Genomic DNA, 21076 nt, shown 5'->3' on the forward strand with positions numbered 1-21076 from the left:
AGTAAATAAGATATCTTATGAAGTATATACGATATCCGATCAAGTATATCAGAAATATAAAAATATATTTTAAGATATCTTGTATACTTTATAAGATATATTTTATACTGTAGAAAACTTCTTATGTAATATATAAGATATATTATAAGGTATATGCGATGTCTTATAAAATTTATAAGATATCTTATTAGGTATGTAAGCTCTAATATAAGCTATCTTATAAGGTATATGTAATATCTTATAAAGTTTATAAGATGTCTTATAAGGTAAATAAGCTCTAGTAAAATCTATCTTATACAGTTTACATATATTAAATGATGTGATATCTTGAATATAGTAAAACGACTTAGCCAAAGTGCAATGTATTAGTTATAATACATTTTGATATGTTATCCTGTGTGAATGTTATTGCTTAGTTGGTATCTGATGCCATGTAACTTGTGATGTCATGTTGTGTTTTACATTTGAACCAATTCATGTTATGTACCGAGAACGCAGACTTAACAGGATGCTCACAAGATATATACTTATGAAACTGATTAGAATTATATTGTTTTTCCCGTTTGGTTCGACATAATGTATTTTAGTGCATACAATTGAGTACTAAAACGTACTATTTTAACAACAGTTTCATTCAAAAGATTAGACTAATGTATTATTTTTTAGTTTGGTCTTTATTTTTAAACCAAAAAAAAAAAACAAACGAACATGTCGAATACGTTTTAATTCATTAATGTTTACAATTGACTAATATAATGCTCGGTTTGTTTTGAAAAATGTCAGGACTTTAAATCACTTGAACTTGATAGGTTTTGAGTTCAGTCTATTTTTATCCATTGATTTCTAAAAATCTGGGTTATGATATAACTAACTACCTATAATTTTGTTTATATAGACGTCACCGTTTACGATGTTCAGATCTTGAATATCTAAAACCAAGATACATATATATTGACCTACTAAGATATCAAATACGTGCAAAATATTTGCAAGTATAATGAAACATTGTCTCATTAGCAAGCCACATCTCCTTTTTATTTATTCATTTGAATTTTTTTGATAATATACGTTTACTATGTGTTTTTGTCGCTGATTTTTGGTTTTGATACAAATCGCTAATCCTGTTCATACATGCCATATTAGTACCTGGATGATTTGAGAATCAACAGAATGTATGTAAATGTACAATTTCAATTTTAAATAACACACATTATGTTGATTTATGCCTTGTTTTTTTTACGTTAAAACAAGTAATACTAGTAATATCCTAAATTTCTACTTTCTATTTCACATTTAGAATATCATGAATATGAAGAATGAGAGAAATGTTGGAAATTAATTTGATGAACATAATTTATTATGCATGTGTAGCTTACACGTTACTCATGTTACTAGAATTAAATGAGCAGGCAAACAATATCCAATCGAAAACAATCTTTAGGGTCGAAGGAAACTGTTTGTCGTCTGCATACTTGACATGGGAGTCCTCCTTTGTTAAATTGTTCCTTTCAAAACTGTTACACGATGATGACTGCTGTACCCATATTTTGACTATTTTAGTTATAATGTCTGTTTGTTCACTCATCATTGTAAATATAACAGAATTTGATGAAACTGTCATCAAAGTGAGAGGTTTATCACGTCTATAAAACCAGGTTTATTCCACCATTTTCTACAGTTGAAAATGCCCGTACCAAGTCAGGAATATGACAGTTCTTGTCCATTCGTTTTTGATGTGTTTTTTTATTTGATTTTGCCATGTGATTATGGACTTTCTGATAAGATTTTCCTCTAAGTTCAGTTTTTTTGTGATTTTACTTTTTTTTTTATATCGATCAATATTCAAAATGTAACTCAACTTGACCCCTGTTGTGTTCACTCATCGTAACACTGACGTGACAATGGCACCAACCCGTTCCTTCGGTGCGAATCTTTAAATGGAATAGCGGACTAGTTTGTTATTATCAAAATTTGCATTGAGAATAGACGAATGGAGTGTTAGTAAGTTATTAACTGATATAAAACGTTTTCATATACATTTGATAGTACTTTGACCTCTGAAAATACCTTTTGGACAAATAACCCTGGGGTAAAATGTTCCTCGTTGTGTTTTGAACGTCTAATAGAAAATTGGCACAGATATATAAAAGTATATAATAACTAGATATGTCGATACGCTGCCGGTGGACTATCAGTTTCCAAGGATGCCACCAACTCAGTATCCAAATGTTCGGTCCTTAAATAATTTATAACAAACTAAAATAAGCAAATATACCGAACTTCAAGGAAAACTCAGAAAGGAAAGTCCTTTATCAAATGCCAAAAAAAATAGCTTAAACACATCAGACGAATGGATAACACGTATCATATTCCTTGGTACACGCATTTTGTTAAGTAGAAAATAGTTGATTAAATCTGGATTTAGAACTAGCTGAACCCCTCATTTGTATGACGTCTGCAAAAACAATACTGGCTTTCACATCTGTTGGAATCATACATAACGAAAAGATATGTATTATCGAAATGTCTACCTGGTGCAGTTAAATAGGTAACGTTCATGTTTTACTATTAATGAGAACAAAGCTACATTCATGTACATGAGCATCCTAAGAATCTTTTCTTCAACTAAATGAAATATGTCAAACTATTTAAGAAGGATTGCACGAGATTTGACGATATATTTAAATGATAATGATGATATCAAATTCGATGATCCCATTTATCATGCAGAACCAGAATTACATTCCATACGCAACCTTTTGAAAAAAAATACCTTTACATATAAATCTGACCTGATGATTGTAATCGTTTAAATCTATAAATAAATAGCAGCTTCGATTCACATCTTTTATTCTAAATATAAAATGAAATATCCGAACAACAAAGACAGATTATACAAAACGGCGAAAACTTTAATGTATCTTTTAAAACTTTTACTTTTCTCTTTTATTATGCTGCACTATACATTAATGTCTATCATATATCTTTGTTTTTATATTTATCTTACGATTTGTTGAAAATTATACTTTTAATCTGACGTACACTGCTACTTTTGCAAAGGTAGTATTTCTGTACTAAAAATTTGTAGTACTTGAAATTTATTTTTAATACATAGTACTTACTTACTACATTTTCGATGTTTTATCGTTATTGTAAAATTATTCAAAACTTGAAAAATATTTCATTTTCACAGTAAACCAATTATTGGTTTGCATAGTTGTTTTGATAAAAATAATGCGTATACATGTATAAAATGATGTTTTTTTTTTGTGTATATACATTTGTAGATGAATTTACAAGAAGATTTCCATACTACATTAGTCAAGGTTGGAAACCAACTTGATGAAGGTTTGTGATTTTTATATTAACTTTTGAAAGTCAGTCACATAAACAAAAATGAAAATTTTATTCTTTAGTAATCCAATTATCATGCCATAATTATAAAGCGTCTTGAAAGCACAAAAGTTAACCCATTGATTCTTGTTTATGCATTAGTCGTAATATTGGATAGTCACGTCTTCGTCATCCACAAATATTTGGTATTAAGACTATCAAATGACACACGTACTTTGCAGTGTGTCAATGTAGAATCATACAGTTGTAATAAAAATGATCTTGTGTTGGGAAGATATAAAAAAAAAACCAATATTACTTATAAGTTTTTTTTTTTATTATTCCGTCTATATATCTCATGTACTGTAGTACGCCGCTAGATTAAAACTGACGTGGAAAGGTAACACATGGCCAGCGAAAGCTCTTTTTTTGAGAGCCCAGGTGGTCGTGTGGTCTAGCGAGACGGCTGCAGTGCAGGCGATTTGGTGTCACGATATCACAGTAGCATGGGTTCGAATCCCGGCGAGGGATATCCATTGTTTTTATAATTGTCCATAATTTTAAGCTTTTTTTCCTATATGTTTTCCAGCTGACTTCCTTATTTGCTTAATATCCTCATCATAATGTCCCCTATAACCTTATTACATTCTAGATATACGTTAAAGACCATGTATTATGCATCCAATAGCGATATATACTGTCTTATTATCTAAACTAAAATTGATATTTATCGAATAAATATCATGAGATGTAGAAATCGTTGAAGTCTTATTGTTTATTTGGCGATGATGTTTGTCATGATCATTTTAAATCTTCTGTCGAGGTGAACAGCAAGATAATTTTTCTTGAAAAGTTTGCTATATATTCTAACCAAATTAAAATCGTAAAAATTTGCATTTGTGTTTAATCAATCATATAATGAAAACAAACTTCACGAACATTATGACAAAATGAACAATAAAACTTTAAGTATTACTACATCTTGCGATAAAGGCAACAGTAGTTTACAGCTGTTTGAAGTAACATGTTAGATCTAAAAATGCATATGCAGTTAATGTAACTGATGTTAAGATCGGTCGATATCGGAATGAAAAAGGAGCGGTGATGACTTTGCAGTTGAACAAAATGAACAAGTGAATGTGCAAAACTATAAATGATATTGAAGTCATCCAGTGTTAAAAATGAGTGGACGGCATTGTTGTTGTATTAACCTCTGTAATTTTATTAGATTAGATGATGCCATCTATAGTTGTATTTTGTTGTATATCACCGCATCATCGCTTTGTGCAAATAATTTGTTATAAAAAATCATTATTGTTTATCTTCTTAATTTGCCAAAAAAATATCATCATGATGTAAAATTGAGAATGGAAATGTGGAATGTGTCAAAGAGACAACAACCCGACCAAATAAAAAACAACAGCAGAAGGTCACCAACAGGTCTTCAATGTAGCGAGAAATTCCCGCACCCGGAGGCGTCCTTCAGCTGGCCCCTAAACAAATATATACTTGTTCAGTGATATTGAACGCAATACTAATTTCCAAATTGTACACAAGAAACTAAATTAAAATAATACAAGACTAACAAAGGCCAGAGGCTCCTGACTTGGGACAGGCGCGAAAATGCGGCGGGGTTAAACATGTTTGTGAGATCTCAACCCTCCCCCTATACCTCTAACCAATGTAGAAAAGTAAACGCATACTATTATAGTATTTAATGATTTTTTTCATAATATTCTAATAAAAAGAAATACAAATTAAATTACAGAAGATTTAGAAAAACTGAAGTTTCTAGTAAGCGAGAAAGATGTAAATAGAGTTGAACTTGATAGAGCAAAATCCGGATGTCAATTTTTTGAACTACTGGAAAAGAATGGTATAATTGACCAAAACAATACTGAACAACTAAAGGATTGGTTAAACACACTACAAAATGCAAAGGCTTTACAAATATTACAGAACTTTCATCCAAAGGAAGAACGTTCATCTAGTAAAAATCAAGGTACTTAACTTTCAATATCAATATTAAAATGAAATAGTATTTATTGTCATCAAAACAGAATATTATGTTCGCTCACTGTCAGTTAGATCTTAAACTTATAAACAGTGATAAAATCAAAATCATGAAAAATAAATATATAGTTATATACATAAAGTATAATTGATTTCGACAGGAACACATCTCATTTATCTTAGAATTTTAATATTAAATGTTTTTAAACATATGATTGATATTTCTAACATTCAAGAGATTATATATGTTGTAGGTCCCTCCAATATCAGCTCTTCGAAGATAGTCACGCATTTTAAGTCTACAAAAAAATTGGAAGAGTTGAAAGACGCCATTGATAGAACAAGTACAAATTTTGTCACTCTTAAAGGTATTATACTGTGAAGGATTACGAATTTCAATTTAATTTGTAAACAATACAAACAAATTTTATTTTAAAACGTAGACACACATTATAGTCAGAAAAGTTTATCATAATCAGTTTGATATTTGGAAATCCCCTTAAACTGTCAGATATATGTGACGATAATTTCCGCTATTTTCAAATTATATCATGAGTTTTTTCCTTGTCTGAATTTTGTAAAGTTTTTTTCCCTTTGCAATAAATTATCATGCAACAACGTCTAACGATTGAGAATAAAACTTGGATAAAATTCTGGAGTTAGAAGCGTTTCAATAAATTTACCTTCAACACGGGTAAAAAGTATGGTGTTTCTCGTTCGATCTTTTAATTAGTAGATTATTATTCATTGCTTAAAATTGCATTTTAAGTATATTTGTTTTAGGATTGCTCGGTTCGGGGAAATCACAAATGGCATTAAAATATGGCTGCGAATTCAAGAAACAAAACAAGTCTAGTATTGTGTGGAAACTTAATTGCAAAGATGTGACATCGTTGCAGACCTCCCTAAAAGATTTTTGTACCGGACTTGACATACAAATAAAAATGGATGAAAGCAAACAAACTGAAGCGTCCATTGAAGATCTAGGACAAAACATTCTTCGCATACTTATATCGAAAAACAATGCAATTCATTTACTCATTTTAGACGATGTGGTTGAAGTGTCGTGCAGGTGTCTTCAGTCGTTTATACAAGAATGTAGATCCTGCCAGCATATAAAAATTATAGTTACTACATTCCAACCTTTATTCAATGATTGTAAAATTATCGAAATAAATGGGTTTACTGAGAATGAAGCCGTTGATTTCCTTTCCGAAGAAAAGAAGCTGTCAGAGAAAGTTATTGAGGAATACATCAAACTTGGTTCTAAGTACAGTTTCCTCCCTTTGGGTCTTTATTGTGCCAGAACATACATGAATCACTCACATATTTCGCCAAAAACATTAAACAAACTTTGCGAAACTAAGGCACTACGACAAATAGAAGACAGTCACTGTATAGCAGACGATCCTTCAGTGTTAAACAATAAAACCCTTTTTAAAGCACTTATTCAGTTCATAGATATTCTCGAAAATACGGAAAATTTAAAAGTTTTTGACATGATACTTAGTCTTCAGTTCCTTGAAATTGAAGAAATTCCTGTACTGCTTTATGATTTCTTTGTGTCTGAAAGTCCTGACACAGGTCATGCGGTAGAAACTAACAATTTCATTCAAGCATTACAAAAGTTTTCCTTTGGCAAAATTGAAGGAGTGGACGATGAGAGAGTTCTTAGTACCCATTACGCAGTAGTAAGCGCGCTAAAAATATTTTCGGAGCAACAGAAATCAAATCATTGCCATACGAAATTTCAAACAAGGGAAAAGAATTTATTGAAGCAATTATTGCGAGCATTCATGTATGTCATGGACAAAGATAATAGGAGTAAAATGGATTTCAAAAGGAATAAAATGATGGTTCAACATGCAAGATCAGCCCTAATACATGCTGACGAATTATTTAAGAAAGACCAGACATTACGGCACGACCTGGAATTTCTTATGTCTGTAATATACGTGCATGACTTGGTTGGATATACCTACAATTTCGCTGGTATTTTGAATGTTGCTGCACATCATTCGGACATGGCAAAATCATATTGCTTTGTTCTATTGAATGTGGACCATGCAGCTTTTGAAAATGATTTAAAGGACAACTGTGGGCGAGTGGAAAGTATTGACCAGCTAGACAGGTTTTGTAAAGAAAAAACTCAACATTTATTTGATGGAATGAAATGTATGGCTTCAGACAATGCCGCTAAACTTGAAAATTTTGCGAAAAGCTATATTCTTGAAAAACACCGAGCAGAAGATGATATATTAGCACTTTCTAAAATATTAGAAAACGATCTTGAAAGGGAAACAAGACTAAATGAAAGCGAGCTCGAAACATTGTGTCATAGAGGCTATGCTGTACCACTAAAGGACATGCCACATTTATTTCTTTATGAACTCTTATTGTCTACATTCTACACACATGGAAGAAGAATATTTTACTTGACAAAACCTGTTGATTCCATTAAAGCTAGAATTTTTTGCAGCTATTTATTCATTTCATATCATCTTGGTCAGATGTTAACGAGTCAATTCCCAAAATGGAAATCCCTATATGCTATGCTTACAAGTCGCAGTGGAACATTACAGCAGTGCTTTGATAATCATTCCGATTTAAATCAACACAATATGGTAGCCTTTCAAAAAGTTGCCAGCCGATGTGTTAAAATGCTACAAGAGGAATGTAGATATTTTATGTTTGGCATTTTTAAGACTGACACCAGGAAAGATGATCATTTCCAAGCAATTTGTTTGAAGCAGCTAATCCGGTGTTATAAGCACATGCTACAGTTTGCGCAAAACGAGACAGAACAGAACGAAGTGATGATCAAAGGAAAGGAATGCGTAAGTCGACTGAAACAGTCGCTTCCTTCTATGGAAGATAGAACATTCTTCCCAAGCTTACAGTTCAGCGTTGGTGAATTTTATGAGTGTATAGAAGATTATGCCGAAGCCGCAAAAGTTTTCGAGAAGTTGTGCCCAAAATGCATCCGTTTTGCAAATCAAGAGCTTATCAATGAAAAGCTTAACAAATACGAAAAGAAAGCATCCATAATGCTTATCAAATGCAAATGCAAGAATAATGAAATCGATCTAGCCAAAAAACTGTATCATAGACTTACACTGAATTTGCAGAACACGAAAGATACGCTTGAACTTCAAACATTGGAGGAAATTAATCAAAAATATAATTTAAATTAATCAAATCTTTGGAATTTTAGAGTATGTTCAAAATTTAGAAAAAAATGTCTTCATATGAAAAGATTATAGGATAATTGACTGTGTGTACATGTTAATGATTCATGTATATGCAAGTAGGTCTATCGGAATGAATGTTTGATATATAGTCTGACACTATAAAAAAATAAAGCAATATAGGGAGAGACATTTTGCGTAACAACAGGTCACTCACAGATCATCCTAGTATATATCAAAAGAGTTCATCCATGTTAAGAGAGTGCAAGTTTCGAAATCCGAAGACAGATTCCCAAATTTGTCAGATACAGCTTATAACCTCGACCTTGTGTCAGATTTTTCTAATTTTATACTTTTGTTCATTTTAAGTCTTTCATTGCAATACAAACTTTATCGTACTTCTGATCGTCTCCTTTCCGTTGATTCAATGAGATATAGCTTGTTTAAACACTAGACAAAAGTGTGTGCATAATGTGCTACCGGGGCATTAAAAGGGGGTAGTGAGTTTTTCTCCCTTTGATGAAATTTCGAATACACTGTGACTGTCTAGATCTAATTGGCTTTGATGCAGCAGCTAAGAGATTAAAATATATCAAGAAATACATTATTGAGCTTTTTATCTATTGTTTATTAAGTATATATAACTGAAATAAACCCTTGAGCCTCTGTGTGATTGGAGAATTATCTCAAAAGTAATTGTTAATGTTATAAATGGGATTTTGAATTCTTCAAAAGGTTATCATTTGACTGCATGACATAGTACTGCTTAAAATTGTCTCAATTGTTATATTTTATAATCAATAAATGATTTAGTTATTGAATCGCAAGTTTAGTGTGAATAAATGCGTTACAATATAATGTATAGATTTAATTTAATGTATTATATTACCAACCAAACGCAAACTGTACAGTAAAGTATATCTTTAAGTGTCGGCATTCAGTCATCAATGCATGAATAGTACAACGAGTTTTCATGTGGTCATAAAAAATGCTGAAAATCTAGTTATCAAACGAATGTGAAAAAAATTACGGTAATGCTGTTGCGTCAAATTTTGTAATATACTTGTCGATTACAATAGCTTTTTGTAAAAGAAATAGTTCTAGCATTCATTCAGTGTTTTAAAAGAGAGATGAAAGGTGCAGAGAGGACCTTCACACACAAGACGTAAAAAAAAACTGTTGTAGGACTAAACAATGATAAAACAACTGGCGGTACTAATATACACCACAAAAAACTGAAAACTGAGCAACACATACGAAACAAAAAACTGAAGGTGATCTCAGGTACTCGGAGATGGTTAATAAATGCAACAGTGAAAAACTGCTGGACAAAAGTCATTAATCGATTGAGAGAAAACAAATCTGTGTTACAATCTAAAACAGAGTGAAGCACATCAACCATAAGAGGAAAACAACGGAATAACTGAAAAACTTAAGTGCAATAAAAACAAATCACAATGCAGCATACGCAGAAACGAACTATGTGATAATAGCTGATATATTTCTAACTTGGTACAAATCCTGCTCCACATGTGGCAACCGTCGTGTAGCTCATGCTAGTATATTAAGTTATATTTCTCTTACGTTAGGGGAAGATGAGACTATTTACATGTAGTAAAATCAATAGTTTGTAATTTAGCATCAGTATATTCTTAAAAACCATCTGAGATAAAAACAACAAAAAAACAACAAATCCTCCCCCCCCCCCCAAAAAAAAACCCAACAGGAAATGATAGGTCGTTTTTTTATGACATAACTATAAAAATAAGATGTGGAATTATTTCCTTTGTGACAACTATCCATCAGATTCCCAATAAGATAATGCGTATATGTATCAATACGGCCTTTAGCAATGAGCAAAACCAATACAGTTAAGGTAGCTACAATAGATACAGATATGAACAAATGTGTAACAATTAAAACGAAATAAAATGTTAACGCAGAGATGTGTCTGACCTTTTTTGTTATTTCGGTAGTACGGCTACATCAATTAAATGGTTTGTTCGACAAACCGGTCAGCACATCTTTTTCATAAAGTATAAGAAAACAAATTAGAACAAAAAAAAACCTTTAACTATAACCACTGAACCATGAAAATGAAGTCAAGGTCAGATGACCTGACAGTTGTACATGTACACCTTCCATACACCAAATAACATAGACATTTTGCTTAAAGTGTCTGAGATATGGACTTGACCATCAAAAATTAACCTTCTTCACTGATCCATGAAATGAGTTTGAGGTCAAGTGAAAACTGTCTGACGGGCATGAAGACCTTGCAAGGTACGCACATACCAAATATAGTTATCCTATTACTCATCATTAGAGAGAAAGTAACATAACAATAGTCTGAATTTTTTTTAAGTTGTCACTGAACCATGAAAATAAGGTCAAAGACAAAAGACACGTGACAGACGGGAACTTTGTAACATAAGGCACCTAGGTCTTCTACTTTCTAAAATATAAAGCTTTTAAGAAGTTATTTAATGCCGCCGTTATCACTAAACCATGATGATCTTTCTGCAACTTAAGTCGCAGGCTCTATAAAAACTGTCCATACCCGCTGCATGTATATGCATCTGTTCTAAGTCAGAAGTCTGTTGTTTAGTAGTTGTCGTTTGTTGGTGATGCTCACACACATAAGTGTTTTTCTTTTTATATATAGATTAGACCGTTGGTTTTCCTGTTTTAATTAATAAGTACTTGCCATTTTGGGGCCCTTGATAGCTTGCTGTTCGGTGTACTTTATTTGGCCTTTTTGATATTTTTGATTTGAGCGTCACTGATGAGTCTTTTGTTGACGAAAAGCGCGTATCGCGCAAATATAAGATTCCAATCGTGGTATCTATAATGAGTTTAAATACAACCACTAGATCGATGCCATTGCTGTTGGAGTTATTTTTCTCCGAGTGTATCAATAGCCCAGTAGTCAGCACGTCTGTGTTGACATGAAATGTCATTGATCTATTCATAATTATAAACTTTTTACAAAACTTTGAATGGTTTATATACTAAGGCTTTTCTATCTCAGGAAAAGATGCCCTGAGTTGGATTTGGGAAAGGTTTAAGGATGTTTTTTATTACAATTTTCAAATCGCACCCTCGTCCCAATTTCTGGAGTGGAGAAATCCATAGAAAAAGAAATTAAATAAATGTATGTGACCTAAAATGAAAATATTGAAATTAAAATTTAAAACAATTACACATTTACATTATACAAAATATAAAAAAAAAGAACCAGAACTGAGACACAAGCAACAGTCTCAATGGAAATGAGGTGTACAAATGCTATTACAACTGCATATCAAATATCATTCACTCATCACGACGAGTGGTTCCTTGCAAACTGAACTAATCATATACATTGTTGACGCCGCCTTCTCTGGATACGCCTGTCACCTTTTTGACTCCTTCAAATGCAAGATGAAATAAAACTAAAGGCGCGATATCATGAATGGGACAAAACAATTTCAAAGAAACAATGGTAAAACCGCTAAGGATTTAAAAAAAAAATACCAATTTAGAACAGGCAAATATGGAATGTGGAGCGATTTGTGATTTTGGTTAGAAACAAACGTAATAAATAATAGAGGAAAAGTAATTGTTCGTAGGATAGTGTATAATGATAATGTGATGTTCTGAAGGGAGTATTTCTTATTAGTTAACGAACAGATGTATATATACAAGCTACAATGTATCTTCTAATAAAATTGAGAATGGAAATGGGGAATGTGTCAAAGAGACAACAACCCGACCAAATAAAAAAACAACAGCAGAAGGTCACCAACAGGTCTTTAATGTAGCGAGAAATTCCCGCACCCGGAGGCGTCCTTCAGCTGGCCCCTAAACAAATATATACTAGTTCAGTGATAATGAACGCCATACTAATTTCCAAATTGTACACAAGAAACTAAAATTAAAATAATACAAGACTAACAAAGGCCAGAGGCTCCTGACATGGGACAGGCGCAAAAATGCGGCGGGGTTAAACATGTTTGTGAGATATCAACCCTCCCCCTGCACTTCTAACCAATGTAGAAAAGTAAACGCATAACGATACGCACATTAAAATCAGTTCAAGAGAAGTCCGAGTCTAATGTCAGAAGATGTAAACAAAGAAAATAAACAAAATGACAATAATACATAAATAACAACAGACTACTAGCAGTTAACTGACATGCCAGCTCCAGACTTCAATTAAACTGACTGAAAGATTATGATTTCATCATATGAACATCAGGCACAATCCTTCCCGTTAGGGGTTTAGTATCATATCATCATAACATATATGAGAAGAACATAACCCGTGTCATGCCAAAAACTGTTTTTAGAATAAATGTGTTTAGTTCCGACGCAAAGACCTTATCAGTGACTCAATATTAACGCCAAAATATGCAATCTTTAATGACTTGACAACAGTATCGTAATTATATCCCTTCTTAATAGTCTATTCAAAGGTTTTGTAAGTTTCTGAGGTGAATACTGACACCTTAGCATTGTTACAGTTTATTTGTCGTTTTCTTTAAATTTAATCAGGGTTCCATCTATCATCGTCCATGTTGACTTATGTGAAGATAAGGTTCAGTTGAACATTATTAGTATTTATAATAATGATGCTCCATAGCAACTATAGTGTCCTACATAAAAGTGCAAAACGGGTATGTATGAGCATTTAAACATGCTTTAGTTTTTGATGTATATACGCTGCTCAATACTGCAAGTACAATCATATATACTTAATTTTTAAGAACAGCGGTCATGTTGTTGATAGATCAAATCTCAGTGTACAACATTTTGGTAGAATTTTGCCCAGCAGTTTCAGAGAAGATGTTGTAAACAGTTAACAGCGACATACAGATTACAATACGTCCATGAAATAAATAAAATTGTTACACGATGATGACTGCTGAACCCATATTTTGACTATTTGATTTATTGTGTCTGTTTAGTTCACGCATCATTGTAAATATAATGGAATTATACGAGACTGTCAACAAAGTGAGAGGTTTAGTTATGAAACCAGGGTTAATCAACCATTTTCTACATTTGAAAATGCCTGTACCAAGTCAGGAAAGTGACAGTTTTTGTCCATTCTTGTTTGATGTGTTTTGCAATTTGATTTTGCCAGGTGATTATAGGGAATTTCCGATTGTTTTTCCTCTGAGTTCAGTATTTTTGTGTTTTTACTTTTTATAGATGTCATATTGCTTATAGTTAAGGAAAAATAGACCAAAACATAAAACGTAACACTGAACCGTAAAAATAAGGGTAAGGTCAAAGACAATCTGTGAGCCTGACATGTACATCGAAAAATGTTTCCATACACGTAATACAGTTGACATATTACAAATAGCATTAGAAAAAGACCAAAACAAAAAAAAACTTAACCATAACCAATGACCTATGAAAATGAGGTGAAGATCAGAGGACATCTGTCAGTTAGACATGTACACCTTACAATACTTCCTAACACCAAATATACTGGAACTAAGGCTATAGCTCATAGTATCTGAGATACGGAATTGACCACCAAAACTTAACCTTGTTTACTGATCCATGAAATGAGGTCGAGGTGAAGTGAAAACTGTGATGGGCATTAGGATCGTGCATATACCAAAAATAGTTTCCTATTACTCATTATAATTGAGAAATTAACATAACAAAATCCTAACATTTTGTACTGAACCACGAAAATGTGGTCAAAGGCAATAGACAGACAGAAACTTCATTATATCTATATAAACAGTATAAATCTTCCCCCTTCCTATTAATAAAGGAGTTAGTTAACGCCGCAGCCGGATCAAGTCGCCTATGGCAAGCTTCCTGCGACAAACGTCGCAGGCTCGATAATTTGTTTTTTCAACATTCGTCTTCCAAGCACATAACTCTGTAAGGGGTCATGCAAGGTTTCCGACGTAGTGGCATTTTGGTAGATCTTGTAATGATGATAATTGTTGCTATTTGATGTTTCTACGTATGAGTTTTAATTAGTGAAATAAGAGCAATATCATACTTTTTAAGGCAATAACTCCTTTGGGAGTCAGAAGACGGTTTTGGTAAAAATGCAAACAGGTGAAACTAGCCATTTGAACACGTTAAACTTAGCGGGCAGATTTCCTCTATCTCTAACGGTTTTCATGATATAAGACAGTTTATATTCTTATGTTGTATGTTTAACCACAGCACCCAGGTAACTTGATTGAACAAAAAAAAACGTATCGCTAGCAGTTTGATTGAAATTGGTGCAGCGGTTTCATAGTAAAAGATCTTGAAATTGTTTACTACAAACGAAAATAAATACCAGGTTATATAGCTTAAATGACCTTTAGGGTCAGATGAGTTAAAAATCAAATTAAATCATTGCTTATAAAGTTGGTACTAGATATTCCAAAATTTAAACTTTGTGAAATTAATTCACTTTTCAGAGAAAAAAATACAAAAGACGCAAAGAACTAATAATTTAAGAGCTACTTCGTGTTATTTAATGAAGGGTAGTTCAAAGCACTGTTACAATTAATAAATATACCTCATGATCATCAAATTTTAAAACATTTCTTTACCAAAAAGATAATATATATATATTTAGAGATTTGAGTGCTTGGAATTATTATTTTCTCTCTCAAACAATCCTTAATATCATAATACTCCAATATACATATGAACAGCAATATGAATGCTGACATAGTCTTATACTACAATAAGTTGTCAAACATATCGCAATGAATGGAAATTCATACGCAGGTTTTTGAGTGTGCAGCACATTTTTTTATGTTATTTCTTGTTATTTATTCATAGACAGAAACAAATATTTGTCATTCCTTAAATAAATTCCTTTAATGTAATGAATTTGCATGTTTGTATATGCAGCTTTTTGTTATCAATAAAGGCAACGGTAGTATACCGTTTTTCGAAAGTCATAAATCGATTGAGAGAAAACACATGCGGGTAACAAACTAAACCTGACGGGAAAACATCATATATATGAGGAAAAACAACGAAACAACAGAAATACTGAAGTTGGACAATAAATCTAAAACAATGCTTCACAAACAGAAACGAACTGTAAGATAGCAATTATCATTGTCCTGATTTGGTACAGGACATTTTAAGATAAAAATTATGGGTTGAACCTGGTTTCAGATCAGATTGGCTAGCTCATCACCAGAGATGTGGATTTATTTGAGAGAACTTGGCAGAAAAAAAAATATTATAAGAACTTAAACAGAAGTTGCATTATTGGATTGGTCAAATAACATTAAAATTAAAAAGGATATATAATAATGTGTATGACTCTTCTATTTATCAGGATCTAATAGAAGTAAAAAATAATGATTATCAATTAACATTTTCAGAAACTTAATGTCATACAGAAAAAAAGTAGTGTGTAATGACTGTTTCAGGATATCATTGACCGTATTATGAACTAAAACATGATGCATTGCAAAGTTTGCAACAACAAAAAAGGAAATACATAAAATCGTATCCTCTTTTAATAAAAAAAATGTCGTTTGATTAAGGGACAACATCAAATGATCAATATACGATAACAAAAAAAGTTTTGAGGTGGGGGTAAAAATTGCTGCAAGTTTTGTTAATCCAAAATCGATTATACATATATCTATATCGGTCAATCATTTTTTCTAAAATTAAGTTAAGATGAGGGGTGGTTGGTCAGTGAAACACGCTGATATGTCTCGCCTTCTTTACTAATCATTGATATATGTTGCTAGTTCTAAATACAAAGCTTTATTACAACTGTCACATAAGCTCAACATTAACCAAGAAAACTAAACATTGATCAATGAACCATGTCATGTAGACGGGAAGGATTGTGCCTGATGTTCATATGATGAAATCATAATCTTTCAGTCAGTTTAATTGAAGTCTGGAGCTGGCATGTCAGTTAACTGCTAGTAGTCTGTTGTTATTTATGTATTATTGTCATTTTGTTTATTTTCTTTGGTTACATCTTTTGACATCAGACTCGGACTTCTCTTGAACTGAATTTCAATGTGCGTATTGTTATGCGTTTACTTTTCTACATTGGTTAGAGGTATAGGGGGAGGGTTGAGATCTCACAAACATGTTTAACCCCGCCGCATTTTTGCGCCTGTCCCAAGTCAGGAGCCTCTGGCCTTTGTTAGTCTTGTATTATTTTAATTTTAGTTTCTTGTGTACAATTTGGAAATTAGTATGGCGTTCATTATCACTGAACTAGTATATATTTGTTTAGGGGCCAGCTGAAGGACGCCTCCGGGTGCGGGAATTTCTCGCTACATTGAAGACCTGTTGGTGACCTTCTGCTGTTGTTTTTTATTTGGTCGGGTTGTTGTCTCTTTGACACATTCCCCATTTCCATTCTCAATGTTATTACAGCTAACAATTCCTGCATACAACAAATATAGTTGACCTATTGCTTATAAATTAAGAAAAACAGACCAAAACACAAATACTTAACACTTAGCAATGAACCATGAAAATACGGTCAAGGTCAAATAAAATCTGAGCAACTGACATGAGTTGACCTATTGCATATAGTATTAGAAAAAGAGACCAAAACTCAAAAACTTAGCTTTCACCACTGAACCATGAAAATGAGGTCTAGATCAGATGACACATGTCAGCTAGAGATGTACACCTTACAATCATCCCATACACCAAAAAAAGTAGACCTACTGCATATAGTATAAGAAAAACAGATCAGAACACAAGAACTTAACTATAACCACTGAATAATGAAAATGAGGTCAAGGTCAGATTACACCTGCCAGTTGGACATGTACACCATACAGTCCTCCCATACGCCAAATGTACTAGACCTTTTGCCTATAGTACCTGAGATATTGACTTGACCACCAAAACTTAACCTTGTTCATTAATCCATGAAATGAGGTCGAGGTCAAGTGAAAACTGTCGGACCGGAATGAGGACCTTCCAAAGTACCCACATACCAAATATAGTTATCCTATAACTCATAATAAGAGAGAATTTAACATTACAAAAATCTCAACTTTTTTTCAAGTAGTCACTGAACCATGAAAATGAGGTCAAGGACATTGGACATGTGAATGATGGAAAGTTCGTAACATAAGGCATCTATATACAAAGTATAAAGCATCCAGGTCTTCCACCTTCTAAAATATAAAGCTTTTAAGAAGTAAGCTAACGCCATGGCCGCTGCTGGATCACTATCTCTGTGTCGAGCTTTCTGCAACAAAAGATGCAGGTTTGACAAAAACTATGCGAATTCATTTTTTTTAATCCCACATTTTACTTTTAATGGCATCCCTTAACAGGCAACAACAATAAGATAATAAAACAAAATTTTAATGCTAATGAATCATGGTCTACAATATCACTGTGTCTAAACCACACAGGCAAAAAATGTTTGGACTCAATAATATATAATATCCAGCTTAGTGACTAAAACATTAATAGAGAAAAGGTAGGTTTTTGTTTATTTATTGAGAATATATATGTATACATATATAACTATTTTCTATGTGAGATGCAATCTTTTCTATAGTGAATATCAAGTATGAAAAGATAACTGCAGTTTATTAAATTCATAAGATAAAAATATCATATTATGGCAAATATAAACCTAAAACTTTTAAAACAAGAAAAAAATCTAATACATTGTATATGGCAAATGTAAACCTTTAAGTTTGTAAAACACAAAAAATAATGTATGGCACATTTAAACCTATACGTTTATAAAACACAATATCTAACATATGGCACATCTAAACCTACAAGTTTATGAAAATATTGATGTATAATTATCATTGACTATATAAACACAATAGAATACAACAGTTTTATGAAGAAAAAAATATCTGTACTCATATTGAATAATGTTGAACACTATGAAAAATGCAATGAAAAGAATAATCAAATAAAAAATAAAACTAACATTCTACCAATCATCATTTCTTAAGGCAGAAACTGTTCCATAATTAAAAATAATTCCAAGTTCAAATAATAGCCTGTTATATATACATATATAACTATTTTCTATTTTGGGATGCAATATTTTCTACTGTAAATATCAAGTATGAAAGATAACTGCAGTTTATCAAATAAAAAATAAAACTAACGTTCTACCAATCAGAATTTCTTAAGGCAGAAACTGTTTTTTTTCTGTTTGAGTAGAAGTAGTCATCTTGATTAATTGAATTAATTCATATGCTTTACTTAATTAAGGGAGATTGTTTTATAGATTTCCTGTCTAAAAAGACTTCATGATTGCACATTATAATTATAAACATTGTGATGCTCATTTTTTTATTGCAAAAATATTTGTCACTTTGATTGGCCAGTATAATCATCAATATGACATCCTTATTACCCTTTGTTGACAAAGCTGTGTTCTAATTAGCACCAAATATGTTTGGCGCATGCCCACAAATTTATTGTATACATTCTTGTTATTGTCATTTTAACCCTTATAATACATGTATTATCTGCTTAAATAAATCATGTATAGCTATTTCAATATCATACATTTACTCTGCTATTAGTTTTTAAACTTATTAATTATGAAAATCTAATGCACACTATAATATGAATAAGTATACCTTTAAAAGAAAGCAGATTATAAGGATATGGAAATAGGCAGCATACAGCAGTGGTGGATTCATACAAAAAGGTCATCCCACTCCTGTGATAGGAAAAATATTCTTGTTTTTACATAAAAGCTTCCAAAAATATTTTGGCCTTGCTTTAGTTGTCAGTTTATACCATTCATTCTTTCATTTCAGAAATTATACCCCTTTTGAAATTCATAGATCCACCCCTCTGAAGTACACCATGCTCAAAAGATTACTGCTTGCAACTAATTACAGAAACCTTTATATTATAGTTTTTTACAAAATTTAGAATACACATTTCAAATATTGCCATACTAATAGGTGTATTTTATAAAGTCAGTAAATGATATGTAGATAAGAGATGTATATATAAAATGCATGATTCAGTAATGCCTACTCACATGCTTTTTACCACATTTCTGTAAGCTCTGAATTTGTGATCTGAGAAAAATGTGACCTAATTTATGGGATTTGTATCAGAACTTAATTTGGTATACCCACACAATCAGAGTTCTAGGATCTTAGAGTATAAAATAGCATTCCCTTTTTTCAGAGCATGTTCATGGGTATAAAATTAACGTTTAAAATAAACATGATAAACAAGAATGTGTCCCAAGTACACGGATGCCCCACTCACACTATCATTTTTTATGTTCAGTGGACCAAGAAATTGGGGTCAAAACTGTAATTTGATATTATTAAAGATTAGAAAGATCATATCATAATGAACATGAATACTAAGTTATAGATTGATTGGACTTAAACTTCATCAAAAACTACCTCGACCAAAAACTTTAACCTGAAGCAGGACAGACGAACGAACGAACAGATGCATAGACCAGAAAACATAATGCCCCTTTACTATTGTAGGTGGGGCATAAAAAAATTATTAATTGGAAAAATATAAAAATATGAGACAGAATATCTAACCTTTTCTATCTATTTGGTTGGAAAAAAACTTTGCAACAATACGAAATTTTTTTTCAAAGTCATCAAGGCAGTTATATATATATATATTACTAAAGGATTTTTTTTGCATTTTATGCAATCTTTATACCCTCAAATCTAGTTTTCTCTATATACATGATATAAAAGCATTTTTATAGGGAAGATGTGGTATTAGTGCTTATGAGACAACTCTCTGTCCAGATCACAATGTATAAAAAGTTAACAATTATCTAACATTGTTTAATAAATGCATATTATTGGTATTAAAAACTTTTTCACATCACAAATGTCACATATACAACACAGGATAATAATAATTTCTTAATATATATTCTCATTTATGATGCGATAAAAAAACAACTTTGAGTCCAAAATAACAAAATATCAGAGTATCAAAAAATATCAAGGCATTAACATACATGTACATACTTTATTGCATTTTATGCAATTTTTAACCTAAAAAAACTACTTTTTTATGTAAGCATTTAATAAATGTATAATTTTGGTATAAAACATACCATTAAAAAAAATGCCATTATAATGAGAATTTTTTTTTTTAACTAAAAAGTAAAATCACAAAAATACTGAACTCAGAGGAAAATCAATTTGGAAAGTCCATAATCACATGGCAAAATCAAAAAACAAAACGCATCAAAAACGAATGGACAAGAACTGTCATATTCCTGACTTGGTACAGGCATTTTCAAATGTAGAAAATGGTGGATTAAACCTGGTTCTATAGCGCTAACCCTCTCACTTTAATAACAGTCTCATCAAATTCCGTTACATTTACATGATGCGTTAAATAAACAGTCACAATCAATAAAATAGTCAAAATATGGGAACATCAGTCATCATCGTATAACAATTTAACAGGACACAACAACATCTACTATCTACGAACACATGGATTGATTTGAGTGTCTGACGTCAGAAAAATTATATACGTCACATAAATTTGTCGTTCAATGTGCATACAATAGTTATCCAAAGTACCTGGAT

General features: G+C 31.8%; 1 protein-coding gene across 1 annotated transcript; it reads left to right on the top strand.

The window, feature by feature from the left end:
• The first annotated feature begins 1100 nt into the window (after positions 1-1100).
• On the top strand, positions 1101-9286 carry LOC134686148 (uncharacterized). Its single transcript, XM_063545820.1, has 5 exons — positions 1101-1172; positions 3288-3348; positions 5102-5335; positions 5601-5714; positions 6130-9286. The coding sequence occupies exons 2-5, from the start codon at positions 3288-3290 to the stop codon at positions 8538-8540; spliced, it is 2820 nt and encodes a 939-aa protein (XP_063401890.1). The 5' UTR covers positions 1101-1172; the 3' UTR covers positions 8541-9286.
• The last annotated feature ends 11790 nt before the right edge of the window (positions 9287-21076 follow it).

The sequence above is a fragment of the Mytilus trossulus genome, chromosome 10, assembly GCF_036588685.1.
Source record: "Mytilus trossulus isolate FHL-02 chromosome 10, PNRI_Mtr1.1.1.hap1, whole genome shotgun sequence".
Taxonomy (NCBI): Eukaryota; Metazoa; Mollusca; class Bivalvia; order Mytilida; family Mytilidae; genus Mytilus; species Mytilus trossulus.

Coding starts and splice junctions, on each gene's coding strand:
- LOC134686148 (XM_063545820.1), top strand. CDS start 3,288: ATGAATTTACAAGAAGATTTCCATACTACATTAGTCAAGGTTGGAAAC. Junction 3,349..5,101: donor TGGAAACCAACTTGATGAAG/GTTTGTGATTTT, acceptor ATTAAATTACAG/AAGATTTAGAAAAACTGAAG. Junction 5,336..5,600: donor TTCATCTAGTAAAAATCAAG/GTACTTAACTTT, acceptor TATATGTTGTAG/GTCCCTCCAATATCAGCTCT.